This window comes from Siphateles boraxobius, unplaced genomic scaffold, assembly GCF_051911475.1.
Source record: "Siphateles boraxobius isolate OS27281-9 unplaced genomic scaffold, OSU_SipBor_1 6, whole genome shotgun sequence".
In the NCBI taxonomy this organism is placed as follows: Eukaryota; Metazoa; Chordata; class Actinopteri; order Cypriniformes; family Leuciscidae; genus Siphateles; species Siphateles boraxobius.
Window position 1 is genome coordinate 14295132 of NW_027509186.1, and position 19766 is coordinate 14314897.

General features: G+C 38.7%; 1 protein-coding gene across 1 annotated transcript in view; it reads left to right on the forward strand.

Annotated features, from left to right (window-relative positions):
• robo1 (roundabout, axon guidance receptor, homolog 1 (Drosophila)) overlaps positions 1-19766 on the forward strand; it is a 163038-nt gene that overhangs the window by 130752 nt on the left and 12520 nt on the right. Inside the window, exons 10-20 of the mRNA XM_077207757.1 lie at positions 3433-3514; positions 4424-4592; positions 4897-5063; positions 5231-5352; positions 6590-6824; positions 8305-8426; positions 10765-10936; positions 13355-13558; positions 16333-16359; positions 17174-17216; positions 18530-18684. Coding sequence (XP_077063872.1) covers positions 3433-3514; positions 4424-4592; positions 4897-5063; positions 5231-5352; positions 6590-6824; positions 8305-8426; positions 10765-10936; positions 13355-13558; positions 16333-16359; positions 17174-17216; positions 18530-18684 — 1498 coding nt within the window. The remainder of the gene's footprint in view (positions 1-3432; positions 3515-4423; positions 4593-4896; positions 5064-5230; positions 5353-6589; positions 6825-8304; positions 8427-10764; positions 10937-13354; positions 13559-16332; positions 16360-17173; positions 17217-18529; positions 18685-19766) is intronic.

Consider the following 19766-nt stretch of genomic DNA (forward strand, 5'->3'; position numbering starts at 1 on the left):
ATATGTTGAAATAAAACAAAAATTTTTTTTTTGATTTGTAGCATTTTTTTCTTAAATCTTTGTTCATTTTCGGGTTTAAAATACATTTTGAATCCCATATTTTCAGTGTGGTCTCATACTTTTGCACCTCACTGTAAATAAATATAAAATACAGATAGAAGGGTCTAAAATGATTGATGCAATGTATATATATTGATGGAATATTGATATATGATTAAACTTTCTTAAAGTTACATTATGTAATCACTATGGTAAGCCTGTTATGTGTTTATATTTTAGTCCGGTCGGGATGGTTTTCATGGGTTATTGCGTACATATGTCACTCGTCTGTGCGTGTCTCATCATATCCGTAAATAGAGGAAAAGTTGCTCTAGCTACTTTGATGTGTGTCTGGTGTGTGAGTGGCAGAGGTTAGTGGAGAGTCCACTGGCAAAAAGAGAGCAGAGCTCGTAATAAATCAAGAATCAACATTGGCTTGGCTTTTTGGAGATTTGAAATGTCGTAAAAGCGACTCAGAGATGGTGTTTTTATTACTCAACAGTTGAAGAAGGTATTTTATTGAACGGATAAATTGCCATATGTAGCTCTCTAACAGAGTTTATTGTAGAGTATATTTAAGTATTATCTATTTTGAAGGGTCATTTGATTATGGTTGTTGTAGCGCTGTGCTGGAATTTATTTTCAAGAAAGTACCGTTTCTAATGGGTAAAGCTACAGTAATGTCTTCAGCTAGTCAGCTTGAGATCCTTTCCATCTAAACTGCTCATATCTCTTAAGCCTAGTAGTGAATGTTTTATGAGCAGAACGATAACCATATTCATCCGCACAGTCACAGAAAGCCGAAGCACAACCAAAACAATGTTCTTCTACAAAATGCATGCATTGTTTTTAATCGTTAGAGGGCCAAAAGTTACATAGTGTACATTTAATTATCACAATTGTATAATGATTGCAAAGCAGGCATACTATCTTAGCATTTTTGAAGGTTTGCACTTCTGTACATGATGTGTGAGTGAACATAGACATGCATGTGTGCAGTACTCCATAAGACTTCCTTTCATCCCTCACTTCAGCATAAAAATCATCTCAGGCACAGAGGGCCAGTGTTCAGAGAGCCGTCAGTCAGCCTGCAGGTTTTGATGTGCGAACACACACTCCTGCTGTCATCCCCCCGTCAGCTGCGTGGAGTTACACACACCCTCCGAATGTGAGCGGGGGGGAGGGGAGCGTTTCCTGTCACAGCACACACACACACATGAGCGCCCGGGTTCCTCCTGCACAGGGGTCAAAGGTCCCCGCAGTGTAGGCTGTCAGAATGCGACTTTAATTAACGTAGATGTCTCACTTGAAGACGTCTCGCTTCTTTTAAAGAATAGAGGAGAGATAAAGCGAAACGAGGAGATGCATCTCTATCTGTTGCGCTTCGGGCGGCTCGCATTAATGAACATGTCATTAAGCGAACACACGCACACCAGTAGCTCAAGATAGACTGCCTATTTCTGGCGACTTTGTGTAAACTGACTGACAGATCGGTGACATTCTTAAATGTGTCCTTTTTTCTTTAAGATATTAACATACTCCAACACTACATCATTCAAACACTGTTATTGTCATTATTTTATATTATACTACAGGGCTGTTGAATGCTTGATTCTGATTGGTTGAGAACGTTCTAAGGTGTGCAATTATTTTCAGGGAAACGCACGGCTAACGTAGTTCCAGGCAGGTCTTGACCGCATTACAGTTCCATATCACTGCGCGTAGTTAACTGTAATAACGGAAAATAGGATACAATTCAAAACAAGAAAAAACATGCAGCCCATGCGCTTGATCTGCAATTTTCGATGTCTAACTTCACAATCAATGGAAACATGCAGTTTAATTTTAATAAACAAAGTATATAGCCCTATATAGTCAATAGAACATTAAACTGAATAGGCCTATATAAATAAATTGATAGTGCTGCTGCATGGGTTTTTGTAATTATTGCAGATAATTTTTTACTACTTTTACTACTGTCAATATTAGGAAAAAACATGAACGAACTAATTAAAATGAATTGAATTAATTAATAAATAATAACATTGAAGCACATGCCTCTCTCTCTCTCTCTCTCTCTCTCTCTCTAATAACTGCATTAATAACTGCATAAAGCCGGGGACACACTTATTGTAAGGCTGGTTATGAATGTAATTTCATACTTTGTTATGATTGATCATGCTCAAACGCGTGTTCAGCGCGTTCAGTCTGTGTTTAAAATCTGCTGCAGTCGATGGAAACAGAATGTTTCAGACAGTAGTTAAGTATGTCCAGCATTAGTCTGCGATCAGTGGCTCAAACCTCCGTTACTAACTCTAAAATGGCGTTTTGGAATTAGCAACGGAGGCGTGGGATTAGATGCGCAATAAATTAGTCCTACATACAAGAGCGTTTTAATGACAAAAACTTTACAAACGTCTTGAAATACATCATTTGAACAATGTTTCGATGTGTGGTAACTGTAGTATAAGCAGAATAATTGACTTCAGGCCGTTGAATTATTAGAAAAATAATGCACACCGAGGTCTAATGGCCACTCCGCTTCGCGTCGTGACCCATTACCACCTCGGGTGTGCATTATTTTTCTAATAATTCAACGGGCTGTCGTCAATTATTCCTTACAGAAAGCGCTGGAAGAAAGGAACATACATGTAGATGTTCTATATGTCTGTCTTTATTTTATCTTTATATAAGTTTTTGTTAAAAAAAAATAATTACCTGATATGTCCTCCAATTAACCACAGATTTATTAAAATTATTAATTTAATGTCTGTCTTGCTCTGTCTCACTCTTTCTCTCTTTGTCTCATTCCTGTCTTTGTCTATTAGTTTTTAATTTAATGCCTTTTAGTGGCATGGTAGATAATTTACATTCATATTACCAAACCATTATATTTTATTTTATTTCATTTTTGCAGACGGTTTTATCCAAAGTGACTTACAAATACAAAATAAAGTGATTCATTTTAAAGTGATTGACTTTTTATTTTAGAAATAAAGGCAGGGGAGAGAAAAGAAGAGAAAAAAATCATAATTTTTTTATGAATATGAGGAATACTACAAAGCTGATTTTTATTTCCAAATGCTAGTGGAGCAGAAACTATTATACTTGCCATCCAATAACTTTTCATACATTCTAAATCGTAAATATTGCGAAAACATCTTCTGAACGTCATTTTAACATTTAAGCAACGTATTGCAAATAAGCAAGCAAAAAATCTTCAATATAAAAACGATACATTGAATGAACGTCTCAATGAGGTACGCAGTATATTGTGTGTTTTTGTTTGAAATTAAACTATAGCTTTAAACTAAACGTTATTTTTGAGCTGAATGTAGGAAAAGCATTATATATGCGCATATGTGCATTTATGGAGTTGTTTTCTTCTTTCAGCTGGGAGACACTGGCACGTACACCTGCACTGCGTCCACCCCCAGCGGAGAGGCATCGTGGAAGGCTTACCTGGAGGTGCAAGGTACTGCCGACAGACAGACAATAGAGCGGGTAGCACTGAGAAACCAACGACAGGAAATTGAGTTTGAAATTGAACCTTTGTCCAGCTGTAAATGGTTTTCATTAGTCCCTTTCACACATACAGTCTTTACCGGTAAATTACCGGTAACAGATCATGTGTAAACAGGACCTTTTCAAAAATACCGGTAAATTGGTTCCAGCAATTCACCAGTAAGTGACGTTGTAAAATTACCAGTAAGTTACCGGTATATGCGCTGTGTGAACACAGAATGAAGATTACCGGTATTTTGCCCGTACGTCTGGGAGGATAAAGAGATTTGTCAACAACTTTAGAGGTCACTTTCGGTTAATGGCTTCATCACAGAGTTTACCGGTATTTTGGAACTGATGTGTGAATTGTCTGTTATCGGTAAAAATACAGAACAATGTTGCTTGAGTGAACAGCACATTTTTTAATTTACCGTTAAAGTCGTTCTGACAATTTTACGGTAATTTACCGGGATTCGTGTGTGAAAGGGGATATTGTTTCTTGATGAAAATTTGAGCCGCTGCACTGCAAAACAAAACAAAAACTAGTTTCCACACTAGTGGGTGTGGACAAATAAATGAAATTCAAAGGGGAAACTAATTTATTTACCCTACTGACGAATATTTGTCTTTCTTTTTTAAGTATAAACCTCAATAAATGTTGTTCCAGGTCTCTAATCTACCCAGACCTTAATATGTGGCCTTATTAGGAGATGATCAACGACGCTTCACCTCTGACTGGTCATAATGTATATATATATATATATATATATATATATATATATATATATATATATATATGAACCTGTTTTTGGGTGTAATCCAGAGCAGTTGCACAGGATGGCATGCTTATGTGTGTGTACTGTATGTGTCTTTGTTTCAGAGTTTGGCTCTCCGGTTCAGCCTGGCCGACCCACAGATCCTAACCTCATCCCCAGTGCCCCTTCCAAACCAGAGGTCACAGACGTCAGCCGCACCTCAGTGTCTCTGTCCTGGAAGCCCAACCTGAACACTGGAGCCACGCCCACCTCTTATGTGATAGAGGCCTTCAGGTGGCATCATCAGTTTTGACTTTATACTTATTTGTCATCGGTTGGTTTGGTTGTACAAGCGTGTGTTTTACAACGTTTGTAAATACAGTTCACAAGCTAATGGGGGTTCTGTAAATACCAAGTCCATTTGCTGCGGCATGTCATAAATAATCATACCCACGTCCGCATTTTCCTATAAACCCGGCATTTTGCGGTAACCTCATTGTTTGGTATAATGTCTGTAGTAACGATATTTCGATATAAAGTTTGGGCTGCAGTAATTTGCAGTATAAATACTCATGTTTGATGTGTGTGTGGACGGCAGCCATGCGGCGGGTAGCAGCTGGCAGACGCTCGCGGATCACGTGAAGACCGAGAGCTTCGTCCTGAAGAATCTGAAGCCCAGCGCCGTCTATCTCTTCCTGGTGAGAGCGGCCAATGCGTACGGCCTGAGCGACCCCAGCCCCATCAGCGACGCGGTCAAAACACAAGGTCAGTTTACCTTTGACCTCACAGACAAGTATCCTGTCATGCGTTTTAAATATTTACATTTATGTATCGCTGTTTTGTGTATTCTGGTGGTTTTGATATGCTCGTGTTCAGTAACGTCTATGCATGTATTACATATTTGTTTGTGTGGTTTGTGTTTATGCGAGTAGACATCCCACCAACCAGTCAGGGAGTGGACCACGGCCAGATCCAGAGGGAACTAGGAGATGTTGTCATTCACCTCCACAATCCCACAATTCTCTCATCGTCCTCCGTCAGAGTCCAGTGGACTGTAAGTGCCGCCACATTTTCTTTTAAAAGGACAATATACACAAAAATGTGTTGGGGAAAGTTGCTTTTAGTGCATTGCATTATTGCATTACTCCCTGAAAAAGTAACTTACGTAAATGTTACTAATTAGTAACTAAGTAACTGGAAAAGTTCATTTAAGTTTATTTTTCTTAACCCACTGGCAAATAGCTTTTTATCTGATTTTAATCATAAATCTCACACATTTTGTGCTAGTGAACAAATGAATCTTTGTTCAAACAGCTGAAGTTGAGGTTAAATCCGTCCAGACTTTCACCTCACTAACACGTGCACACAAAAACATAAATATTCCCAGCATGTTTCTTTCTTAACATGTTGTGTTGTTTGCACTTTATACGTATTTAATGAAAAACAGCTGAAACGACATCTGCTTTTATTGGGGCGGATCAAGAATTGATTAAAATCTTTACAAGCGTGTTCAATTCTCCCCCCTCCACAGCCATTTGGACTGATCCCAGTGCTCAACACCTCCGATATAAAAATCCCATATAAAATAACACTTTACAATAAGATTCATTAGTTAATATTAGGTAATGTATTAACTAACATGAACTAACAATGAGCAATACATTTGTTACAGTATTTATATATTCATCTTTGTTAATATTAGTGAATAAAAATACAGCTGTTCATTGTTTGTTCATGTTAGTACACAGTGTTAACCAATACAACCTTTTATTTTAATCATATATTAGTAAATGTTGAAATTAATATTAACTTAATAAATTAATAAATGCTGAAGACATATTGTTGATATTGTTGATTGCTTCAAATTTCATTTTTGCAAATTAAACCTAGAAATGTGTTTTTTTAAGTACTCCACAACAGATTCTTTCAATTTAACGGTATTGAGAACAGAACATAAACATAAAGTGGTATGCATTACAAACAATATTTATAATAAACGCCTAAACAAATTTAAGTGAATTTATTATTAAGTGAAACTGAACTACCAGCAAGTCGCAGCACATTTCAGATGATAAAAAAGTGATTTATATTCTGGAAAATACAGTACATATTCATCTTCATAAGTAATTGTAACCAAAGTTACAGTACATAAATTAAAATGATGAATATGTCTGATAATAAAGCATAGTTTAGCTTAACTTAACACAAAAACTAAAACCTCGCTTTCTTTACAGCTTCCTAGTGTCCTAGTCCTGGGTAATCCTTCATTTTGTCCGTGTTGTTTCCGGTAGGTGGAGCAGCAGTCTCAGTACATCCAGGGCTATAAGGTGATGTACCGGCCGTCCCCAGAGGGCGCGCAGCAGCGTGTGGAATGGGCAATGTTTGAGGTTCGAACCCCGGGGGAGCACAGCGCAGTCATCACCCAGCTCAAGAAGGGCGTGACCTATGAGTTCAAAGTTCGACCTTTCTTCAACGAGTTCCAAGGCACCGACAGTGACATCAAAGTGGGCAAGACCCTCGAGGAAGGTGAGGAGAGCTGACCGTGTGCTGTGTGTGCTTTAAAGCTTAATGTCAAATGCCATATGACAAATGTATGTGATTTGCTGCCTTTGCATGTTTGAATATTTGGGTTTCAGACAAAAATGAAATCATTTTTAATGCTCTTATATATAAGAGCATCCATATACTGTATATATATATATATATATATATATATATATATATATATATATATATATTAGTACTGTCAATCGATTAAAAAACGAATAAAAAAAGTAATTAATTCCACGCTTTTTCTGTTAATAATCGCACCTAACATTAACGTTTTTAAAATATTTTTATATTGTAATACTTTCACATTTAATCTCCAAATTTGTATTTGTTAATATAAATATAACACAAATGAATATATTTTAAATATTTGAGATAACGTGTAGGAAATATACTGAAATTGAATAAAGTTATCAAACACTTCAAAATCTTCACTGCATATATTATAATTTAAATATGGGTTAATTTTATTAAAGCTACAAAAAGTTATGCAGTCTTTAGTAGTTTGTGCTTTTCTTTTTTCTTTGATTATCTTTAATGACAGACAGCAACAGGTTTATTAGGCTGCTGTCACTTTAAGATCTAAAGCACATGACGTGGATCTGATGCAGCTCCTATTTTCTCACAACTCTTTACGTTAATTTAAGACTTAATTTAACTAATTTAAGACTGTGCTTAAGTGTATACTCGACAAAACGGGCATTTTGGCTTCATTTTGTGTTTTTGTCCGTTCAAGCGCTGCCTGTAGCGGCTTTCGATCACATTTACCGGCTACATTCGAGCCTCTCTAGGGTAAGAAAGGCGTTCGCCTGCGTTCAGTAGTTCTCATTTATGTTAACGTGTGGTCTGTGGCCCGTGAGGGAGGGCAAAGCAGGACGTTTAAAAAGCTTCAGGAAAGCCAAGCAGCCAACAACGAGAAGCCAAAAAAGCGCAAGCTCAAACGACTGCTGTGCTAATTGTTCTGAGGGTGTGTCCGTCTGTGGCTCTGGAGAACGCCAGCGAGTTCGGTTCGCTCCAACTTTTCCTTGAAATGACGGCAAACGCAAAACAAATGTTTCACTCCAGGGCTTTGTGTTAACATTGATGTCTGTATTAAGTGGATAATAGTTATGTGAAGCACAGTGACAACATTCTGTTCACCCTGAGCTCAAGTAGGCATCTGGCACTGCGACGCCCGAATCATGTTGCTTGGCAGTCGCCGCTCATTATTTAAGTTCACTAAAACTGCTATAAAAATGAGTGCTTACATGTGTTTCGGAGAACACACACATACAAACACAAGCTATTGCACTGAGACATATAGTCCATATGCATGTGCACATAATGTTTGTTTATAAATGCACACATGTACCTGTGTGTGCATAATTGAAGGTATTGAGAACGTAGATGCACTTGCACAAACACACGTGTATATTGTTAGGTGTGTGTAACATCCCGCTCGTGTCTCTTATCCCAGCGCCCAGTGCCGCTCCCCGGGGGGTCACCGTAACAGGAAGCGGAGACAACGGCACAGCGATCCTGGTATCCTGGCAACCGCCCCCAGAGGAGGAGCAGAACGGCCTGGTGCAGGAGTATAAGGTACGAACCAGAGGAAACAGACAATGAGAGAGTGTGGGGAAACAAAACAATAGAGTGAAGGATGGAAGTAGAGGAAGGAAATGGGAAGTGGAAGAGGAAATTATATTTACTGGGTCACAGGCCGTTCGTTTTATGATGTGCTGATGGTGAATGGATGGAGAGAGTATAGTGGATACTGGTTTGAGTTTCTTTGAGGGGTTTTTAGTTGTTGTGACATGCTGCCATCTAGTGGTTAACATAAGGTGTTACCACAACCTTCGCCAGACAGATGCGCTCATAGAGGGGGAGTATAGGCTCATATAGGGTACTTCCATATCCTGGATATATATATATATATATATATATATATATATATATATATATATATATATTAGTACTGTCAAATGTGCCAAAACATTCCCTTATAGGAATGTTTTGATATATTTGTAGGTATATATATGTATATGTGTATATATATATATTAGACCTACTTATATTGTTATGAAGTGTATATAGGCTAATAACAGTTTGTTTTTATTATTTTGTTGATGGTCTTTTTGACCAAAATATCTATTTGACTGCTTAATGTAAACCTTTTAAACATGGTACGTTATTTTTCTCAACAAAATCATACATTTTTATTTGTAGACGCTTTGTGTCTTTTAGTGCCCCCTTTACTAGTAGGCCTATGTACTTTTGCAATATGACTAGACGTACAATTATGATTGCGGGAACAATTTCCTAGTGTATACTCTTCGTCTTTTATTCTCTTTCTGCATGTCTTTATGTGCTTTTCCTGTCCAAACAAGATAACAGAGCCCATCTCATACGATATTCCTCTCAGGCGCTCAGATTTTAATGGGTTTGTGGCGTCTCGGCGTTTAGTTCGTAGGCCGCGCCTGACGGGAAGAGTGGTTCAGTCCCAGTTAATTTTCCAGGTAAATGTTTTCAGGCAGTGTAAGAGAAGGTAGTGAGTAATTTCATGCTTGTTAACTTGGGCAGAGGAGGATTTTTCACTAATCACTTTTCTCGTACACTTATTTTATCTGCCCCGTTGTGCCTCAGGAGAACTTCAGAACCCTCAGAACGTCCTTTCTCGTTACCTCACTTTCGCTCTTTTTACACTTAATCCACTTTCCTTTTTTTTTTTACCTTGGAAGCCTTCGGGGATGTCTAAATCTGGTTAGCATTTCTGAAAAGAGGGACGTCAGCATGGAAAAACATGTAAAAAAGCATTTTGTTCCTGTCATTCCGTTGAGCTCAGTGTAGATCTGTGCGCTGACCCTATAATGGAAGTTAGGCGGTCAGAGAGGGGGCTATATCACATTTCACTCCGGTGAATGGGACCCCTGCCGGGCCTGTGATTGTGTTAGGGTGAGGGTGGCTGATCCAAGCTTTGCTCACGCAGAGAGTCGCACACACACTATGACGCTCATTTGGACACCGCGGCTGGCTGAGCTTCCCGAGAGGAGGAAATAGACCAGGGTTCACTGCGCGCAATGAAAACAAAGAAAACTGCATTTTCGTGTCAGGGAAAAACAGACGGGATGTCGGTTCCACAGATAGGGAGTGTTATTGTAGGTGGTGAATCTTGTTTTCATGACACGTCTCAACTTTAGCGCTACATGATAGTGTGTGAATGGTGTGACTTTATCCAGGACGACTGACGGTAAGGTTGCCAGATCTGCGTTACAAAACTAGCCCAACGACCATATCCCAGATATCAAAATATGCCATTTCAATACCTAACATACATATTTTACAATCACTGTTAGGCAAAGTAAACACCACTATATATCATAGTGATCATTAGTCCAATACAAGCATTTCAGTCAAATATGCAATATGTCAAACCTTTAAATCAACCTACGGCGACAGTTTAAATGTAGCTTAATTCTGTGGGGAAATCATAGACTTGGCAACCCTGGCTGACGGTAACATTCAAATTGATTGCCTTTACAACTTTGAGGCTGAATAAAACTGTTGTATTATTTAAAGGGCAGTCATCATTTTCAGAGGAGAGATATTTATATGTAACATTAGATAAAGTGAAAGTTATTTGTCAGTTTGGAGACACAAATGAATTGATGCTTTTCAGATATTTTTATCAAAACATGTTTAAACGCTTGAGATTCGATTTTAGACACGTATAAATTTACTTCCTTTACTTCCATTTGTGTAATTTCAACGTTTTAAAGACTTTTCAAAATAGTACGACTTTTGACCGGTTAGTCTGTGTCAGTATCACTTAAAAAGGTTCACTCGTTCAGAACAGACTTGTTATTCAACATAAATTATTTCTTTATTAAGTGCTAAACGCTTGTCTTCCATCCCCTTCTCTTCACGTTTCCTCCCTCAGATCTGGTGTCTTGGTAACGAAAGCCGATACCACATTAACCGCACTGTGGACGGCTCTACACTCTCGCTCCTGATTCCCGGGCTGGTCGCAGGGGTCACGTACAGGGTGGAAGTGGCAGCCAGCACCGGGGCCGGTCCCGGGGTCAAGAGCGACGCCACGTCCTTCCAGCTGGGTGAGTCGGATTTATGTTGTTCTGACTGAATACTGCAGCTAAAGAAGAGCACAATCTGAACAGTTGATTCTCTTGATAATGGGTTACTGAAACACAACAAACACTCTGATACAGCCACCGGCCCTTTTTAACACACGGCTGTGTTATTATGACTGGAAAGGTTGATGATAATGGACATTATTTGAGCCTTCTCTTTAAAAAAAAAAGACGTTCAGTGAACGGCACGGTTGTAACTTGCCTTGTGGTTTGCCACCAAAATGTATGTAATTTACACAAAAAACCTTATCAGAGTCCTCATTCTCATCGGAGAATAAAGGAGACATAAGGTGCAGTTTAAAGCCTTTAATTGCTTCAAAAGTTTATTTCTTCATAAACTCACCGGCTTTAACTTGTTCAGCCTCAAGACATCGGTGGCAACGGTTAAACCACTCTGAATGGAAATGATTGTGGCACAGCCTGGTTTTTTGCCAGTGTATACAGGTGGAAAATAGGCCATCCGGTTATGTAAATCTGATTTTAATAAGACGTCAATCACATTGCAGTCAGAGACTATTTTACAGTCAGATGTCTGACAGAAAGAGATTAAATAGTATTATGAAACCGTGATGGATGCACAAAGAGAGACACGTCCATTAAAAGTACACTAAGAAAAATGGTTGATCACTTTTTGAACTTAAAGTAAATGTTCTCAATTGTAGAATGAGCTGGGCTTTAAAGGAGTCATTAATTGATAAATTAGATTTTCCTTGACCTTTTGACATTTCAGTGGTCAATCGTGTACTATAAAATATCCTGTAAGTTTCAGAACTCAAAACTTCCTTGTTAGTACAAAAAAAAAAACGGCTCTTATTGAAACCAAGTATGATGTAATAGTGCGACGAAAGATCAACGCCTACTTCGACATATTGTCTCTTTAGCCCCGCCCACATATCATACTAGTAAATACGAGAGAGAGACTCAAACACAGGATTACTCCAGCAACTTCTGACGTTTTGCAGTGCCAAGTTGTGAAAAACAGTTCTTCCTTGTGATCCCATACATGGATGAACTTTATTTTTAACAAAGCAAGACAATGTTCGGTTGTTTGCTTCATTTTACTGCGGGTTCGTTTTTAAACAAGACAGTTTTCGATGCAGGATTTTCAGAGACTGAAAATGAAAGATGACGCAGTAACGACTATATTGGATCCTACAGCAATGCCACAACACACAAGTGTGAGGAACAATGTTTTCACCATGTGTCACTATCGCTTTGTCTGTTACAGATCGTTTGATATGTACTCATATTACTGAAAATGATGAACGATGTGATATATAACTGTGGGAACTCCAAGTACTTCAACTTTATTTGCCACAACCCAGACTTATAAAGTATATGTAACACACATAAATGTTTCTCAGCAAATGTTTCAACTACGTAACCAGATTAACTGTCACATCTTATATATATATATATATATATATATACTAATTCTTGTCCCATATTGAAAGATGTTTGCTAGTACAGTTGAGCTGTAACCTCACATACAGATTCTGTGGCCTTACGCCGAGGTAAAAAAGGGTCCCTGGAAGCAGAGGATGATGGTCTCAAAAGCATGTGTCACACCGTGGGCTTTCTTGCATCTCTGCAGCCTACGCACCTGTCCTGGCCTAGCGTCTCAGCTGAGTCTCAGTCACGACCAAACAACAAACAAAACCTCCGCGACAGGAAGCACAAAGAACAGACTAACAAAAAAAACCAAAAAAACAGAGCAGGGAATACAGGGGGGATGAGGAAGAGATGTTCAGGTTTCAGAGGAACCTGTTTGCCTCCCGGCTGGAAAAAAAATAACCGAGCATTGTCAAATGATGAAAGTGATGCCCACATGAAACAGGGAGGAAGAGGAAAACAAGTCAAACAGAATGAAATTTATTTTGTGTCGACAGCCCTAGTTTCTCTTTAATGTAAAAAAAGAATAAGAGAGGGAAGTTGCTTTTTTTTGGTTGCAGACAGACAATGTCTTGTCATTCATAATTTATCTTTTACATAATAGATAAAAGCACTGAACTTTCCATACTAATTCTTATTCCAGTTCAAAGCCAACTTTAGCAAAATTCACGTTATTAATCATGAATGCGAAATGAACAGCGCTAAATAAAGCTATTCTTTTCTGTTGCTGTTTTATGTTTCAAGAAGAATAATGGCTTGTTTTGTTTATAATGTCAAGTATTATTTTTGATATCAAAATAATTGTTATCTGTAAAATATTTGATACATTCAAAGGAATATTGTGAGTTAGACAAGTTCTGACATCCGAAACAATCTTGTTTAATGACTTTAATATGAAATGTATCTACATTCGACTGAAAAGTACAAAACACTTTTTGCTGCAGGTGTATATTTAACCTGGAATATTTCCTGTCATCGTCTTTATCTCAGACTCGTCAGGCCGCGTTCTTCCGCCGCCGCTGGACGATGAGAACACGATTTCTCAGCAGATCTCGGACGTGGTCCGCCAGCCGGCCTTCATCGCGGGCATCGGCGCAGCCTGCTGGATCATCCTCATGGTCTTCAGCATCTGGCTCTACCGTCACCGCAAGAAGAGAAACGGCCTGAGCAGCAGCTACGCCGGCATCCGCAAGGGTCAGTCCACTCACTCCAGACGTTCAGAACGCTTCTTTTATGCTAAACTACTGATTTGACAGTGTATTCGCATATAATGATTTAAGAATACATAAAATATAACATCAGTAAGAGGTTAGTCACCCCAACCTAATAATTATGAGTTTATGAGCTATTATTAAGAAGGCGTGGCGTGGCGTGTCTCTCATCTGATCTTTTAATATGGAGTCTGTGTGTTCATGTGTTAGTCAGAGTTTGATCGTTTTACTATCGACTATCTTCTTTTCATCCTCTGGTGGTGTCGTGTTTGGCTTGTGTTGTCTCAGGTTTAATCCCAAACGTCAGGCTCTTTTATTAAAGCTAGTATGAAAATAATTGACTTAGTCTGTAGATGAGTCTGATTCCTTACTGCCATAGAAATCGTTTTTTTTTTTCCTTGTTTTTTTTTTCTCCCTGTGGTCCAGTGTTTTAAAAAGCCGTTTCCTCGTTTGACCCCGATGAATCACAATGAATTCCTTACAGTCGAAATTCAGAGCTTTCTTTCCTCCTCCATTGAAGAGATGACAGAGATGGTGAACGGAACAATGCTGGTATAGCTAGCGTGTCTCAAGGACATGAAGCTAATGGAATGTTTATTGGCAGGAATCTAAAGGAAAAGATCCAAGCCATTCATTAGCGTTAGCATTCATAGACTCCCAAGGCTGGGCCGCATTCAAGTTAATTGAACGTGTCGACCACAAGAGCACAAAAAAAGCCAAAATGAATATGTCCATTTTTCAAGGTTGAGAGCACCTGAATTCATTTACCAGGATGACTCGACAACTTCTTATTCCGACAACCGCACCAGAAGGACAGGCAGCTTTCAAAGAGACATTCTTTCTAAATGCCAGTGGAATTATATAAAACATATCCTACACAACACAAAGACTTATTCCAAGGCTCAACATTATAAGGATTAGATGTGGATATGTGCTTGTATGGCTTGCTAACTTAAAGAATGTTATTTAGTCTAGTCATCTCTTAGTCTAGTTAGTTATAACCATGCTATGTAGTCTTGGAAGCTTAGATGCAATACAACTCTGCATGATAGTATAAACTTATGCCTTGCAGAAAGTATGTCAAAAAGTACATTTTTAAAGTACAAAGTATTTTTGTGCCTGAAAAAGGGACTTTTAACTCCATGAAGGGCCTCTGACCTCTGGTTTTAGTGTCTGTTGAGCTACTAAAGACTTTCCCACTTCCTGTATTGCTCTGCAAGCCACAAGAATCCACAGGTTGCCATGTTTGAACCGGTTGCTGCGAGTCTCTTAAGCGTGAACGTGTTTGAGCAAAGGTGGATAATAGTAAACACATGAAGTGGTAATCTGTTTTCCGGCTGGAACGGGGTGATGCGTCTGGGAAAGATGTATAATCTTACAGTGTGTGAGTGAGTATGTGCATGTGCGTTTACCTGTGAGTGTGTGATAAATTGTTTAAATACACAGATCATCCCCAGACCTCCGAGATTTGATTTACTTATCGTCCATCAAATGATATTTTTTCCCATGCTGCATTTGGCCTGCCAAGCGTCAATCTGCTTCTGCTTCAAAACCATCATGCATAACAGGATAAAATCATCACACAAAAAAACTGGCCGATCTATTAGACTCATCTTTTCTCAGAGCACTGCCAAGAACCAGACGAGCGCAGCCGATAAACGTGACATTTGAAAAGGACGGCGGCGGCGGCTGACAATTTTGAAGGTTGTTTTGCCGTAAATATGCGAATATGAGAAGGTGAAGACAGCAGGTGTTGAATTCTGATGTAACGCTGCCAAAAAAACAATCCTGACGGAATCACGCGCAACAGCTTCCTGCGCTGATACTTTGATGTTTCTGATTGGCTGTTTATTATGAATTCTGACCCCATATCGCTCAGATTGATTCAGCCGTGTTCATCTGCTTATTGGAGCCTTTGATCAACATGAAAGAAACTAGATTTTAGATCAGATCGAGGGGCATGCGTTATAATAGATTTAAGTCAAAGTTAATAAAATGCAGCCTGGCATGAATGCTTGCCATCTGATGTTACGTCTGGATTAATATAATATAATATAATTCATATATTTAATTTAAATTAATTATTTTAATTATTAATAAAAATATGTAAATGCATTATATTATATGCAGGTAATTATATGCATGTAAATGTAAACACATTATATTAATATAATTATATGAATGATTTATTGTAATAATACTATATAACATATTAAATCTGATTTTTTTTTATCAAGTTTAAATTATATTTAGTGAAGCTTTTATGGCAATTTTCAGTATAACTATTGATGCTGTAATCAAACTTGCTGTTTTCACCTGGCAGATGATAAAAATTCATATAAATTGAGGGAAAACTCTATATATTTACAATTACACATATAGTGACAAAATATAGTAAAGATAACTCATTTTACTTGGGCAAGTATAAGCAACTACTCTAGATACCCTAAAATCTAGATATCAATATTTTCTTGTGAATCAAACACGCAAACCCACAACTGTAAAACCAAAGAGATCAGATGACAAGGAGAATGAAATGAACTCTGTATTTGCGATGAGGTTTTAATGTTCTGTGTAATTGGTAACAGGCCTGTTACATCAGAGACTCTAAAATATAATGACAAATGCCTTATTTTAAACTTTTTCCAATAACTCCACCGAACTGCTATGATGAATAATTAATTTAGGAATAATAATAATTCTAAATATGAATCTGATGAATAATACATTCTTTTTCTGTCTCTTTCTCATCTGCAGTGCCCTCCTTCACCTTCACCCCCACAGGTAATCACACCTTCCTCACAGCACATATGCACATAATTCCCACAATCCCTAGAGTGTGACGACTTCCTGCTCAGCGGAGTTGGAAAGTGCACTGCAGTATAATGTTTGCCAGCCATTGTAATGAAGTGTCCCTCAACACTGGCTTCGGTCATGTTCGTTCTGCCCAGCAGAACTCAAAACAAATATGACACCGCCAAGAGAAAGTGTGGGAGGCACGGTCTCTCTTTAAAAATACATCTCACCACAAGAAAGGAAACCCCAGTCTGAGGTTTACATGGATAATCAAAGAGAACTTCAGTCGCATGGACTTGTCAGCATAAAAAGAAGTCAAAAATAAAAGACAGAGAGGGAGGAAAGCGCTTAAAGAGAAGAGTGCTTGACTAAAGAGGGCTGTTAGAACTGGCAAAGGAGCTGATCAAAGCGCTTACGCTGGATAGGAAGCTGTGACATCAGAAGTTTTGTGGCCAATTAGACGAAGAGAGGAACTGGCCTAGCGTGAGGATTGAACTCGGATGACTTTTACATGCCAGAGAAAGACACTTAGACCCTTTCATTATTTTTCATTGTGTGCAATCTCATTAAAAGTTTGAGAAAGAGAATGCTTGTTTTTAGTAGCAAATTCAACCAAACAAGCTTTATTTCCATACGTTTACTGGTTTTAAATGAAACGCAGGGGCTTGCAAGATATGAAAGAAAATATGCAAGTTTGGAGGAGCATTCTTAGCTTGAAATTGATAAAAAAATATGTTATTTAAAAGACATTTTAGATGTTTCCATGTTTTTTCTTCATTAATATCATTTCTTTTATCTACAGTGGCCTATCAGAGAGGAGGAGAGGCCGTCAGCAGTGCGGGAAGGTGAGATGTTCTTAAAAAAAACAAAGACATTTTATTATTTAACACCTTAAAATAGCCACGCTAATATTCATCAAAAGCCAACAATGTCCATGTGGAGGGTGTGTACTTTAGTGTTGTTGCATTTTGTTGACACTAGGGGGCATTTTTGTCTTGTCAAAAACGCCTTTGGAGGTTGTACATTGAGACGGAGTCCTGCAGAGCCCAGATGAGACAAAAGCCCTTCGTTTCTACTATGTTAATGCAATCATTTTGCATGCAGGTGCACCCATGCTCATGTGCAGTTGTGCAGTTGTGCAGTGTGACATCTTTGTCTTTGTTTGAATAGTTGCAGATGATACTTAGTGTGTCTTTCCCTTTATGTCGTCTTTTAGAGTCTAGCTTTTCATTGAAGGAGGTCTTTGCCCTTGCCTGGAGGAAAGGTTTACGCCGGTTTTGAAGCTTAAACAGTCTATTAGAAAAATACAAGAAAGAGACAGACCATGCTGCAGGGATATAAGGCACGAGCACTTGCTTTGAAGCATCACCCTGCACAAAACTCTTTCTTTGATGTTCTTTTTGTGCCTTTGATAAACGTCCCTATAAAATTCTCTCTGTATCCCTGTTTCCTCTGAATCATTTTAATGTGACCTTGTTTTATCACATTACCCAATTGTCTAACAAAAACCAGGGTTTTGAAATACAAAAATCTCACACCACTGAATTTAAGTGCAAGATTGGATAGGAACGGTTACTACGGCTCTGGGTGTATTCATATTTGAGTTTATCCAAAGCCTTCTCCAGCTCTTGAGATCACGGTGATTGACTGTGACACCCTGGCATGCGCTTGGAGCTCCAAGCTTTTGCTTTAGCGATGGCTCGGTTCATTCGTGTTTTTCTTTCCCAGACTGGAGCAGCGATGTTCTCCAGCGCTTGGGTAATCCACACAGAGATCTAATGGTCACGAGGCCTCAGGGAAACGGTGTCATCAGCCACGAGCAACTCAAGCAAACACAATCCATTTAGCACAGATACAGCCCTGAGAGATGCACTGGGATAGAATAAGATGGGATGAGCTTCTTATTTAAAGCTGAAGTGTGTCATTTTCACCACCAAATGGAATGGTTTTCCCTCTGCCTGCCATTGGTCAGACAAACAGTTAGCCCAGGACTAAAACTTCAATGTACTGTGTTGGCCTGTATTGGGTCAATAAAAGTGACAAAAAGTCTAAAAACCTAATTAAAACAAGAGAAGTACAACTGATCACGATCATACCTTGTGCATTTACCGTTTCCAAATTAGTTTGTAATAAATCACATTGTGTCTGTGTTTTTTAGGCCGGGTTTATTGAATATAGGTGAACCGGCAACCCAGCCCTGGCTTGCGGACACCTGGCCCAACAGCTGCTCCAACCACAACGATTGCACCATCAACTGCTGCACCGGGAGCAACGGAAACAGTGACAGCAACCTGGCCACCTACAGCCGCCCAGGTAAGCCTGTGTGCGAGTGTGTAGTAGTCTCGTTGTTGTAGTAAGCATGTTAGTTTAAAATGCATGGAAGCTGATGTTTAAAGAAGCAAAATTATGATTATCAATAGAGATTATTTTTCACATTTATTCATTAAGTAAGCCATTTTTCCCAAAGCGTCAAGTGAGGAAAGACGATCTCTTACAATTAAGGAAAATACTTGCTAAACAGGTTTTATCATGGTAACTGTGACTAAATTATGTGTTTTATTTGATTTAAAGCAACCAATTACCATTAACGGTGATCATTTCCCTCTTTTACCGCCGTGTTCGTGCAATGCCATTTTCCTAAATCTCATTGAAGTTTTGGCTTATTAATTTCCAGTGAAGTTTCCAACTTGGAAGTGGCTTTCTATTGCACCGTTCCAAGCAGGAAATTCCAACTTTCCAAGTTTAATGGAATGCAATATAAGTATTGTGTCCTTCCTTTGACACACGACTATGTGTGATTTGTTGGAACGTGGACTTTTAGGGAAAATAAAAGCTCCCGATATTGAAAAGGCCCTGCAGGCTGTAGTCCAGCTAATCCAATCAGCCGCCTGATTTCCATACCGCCGTTAGAACCTTTTAATGCAGTTTCTCTAAGTGCTCACTCATTCAGGAAACCAGGAGTAGTAACAGAGGTCAAAATAGACCTGAGAGAGAAAAAAAAGAAAAAGAAAGGGTGAGGAAAGAGGAGGAGTGCTGGAGCACCTCCAGGTGGCTTTATTTCAGGAGTCAGCAAGTTACTTTACCAACAAAAGAACGCCAGGTTGACTCGTGAGTCCAAAGAGACACACACACTGAGAGTGACAAAGTAGTGTTAATTTACAGTCACCCAGTTTTCACAAAGCAAGTCTTAGTTTGGACAGCGGTGTCACTGTTGGTTCATTTAATGATATTTAAACATTACTGTAAGAGCTTTTTTGTTCCCGGATATCAGCTTGTGTGACTAAGCCATTGGCTAAGAGCATTTCATTCATTACAGAACCCTTAAATGTCTTTCTATTGAATATAAGAAATTTGCTCCCATATTCATGGGTAGACCTGAGGATTAGGCTTTGTGT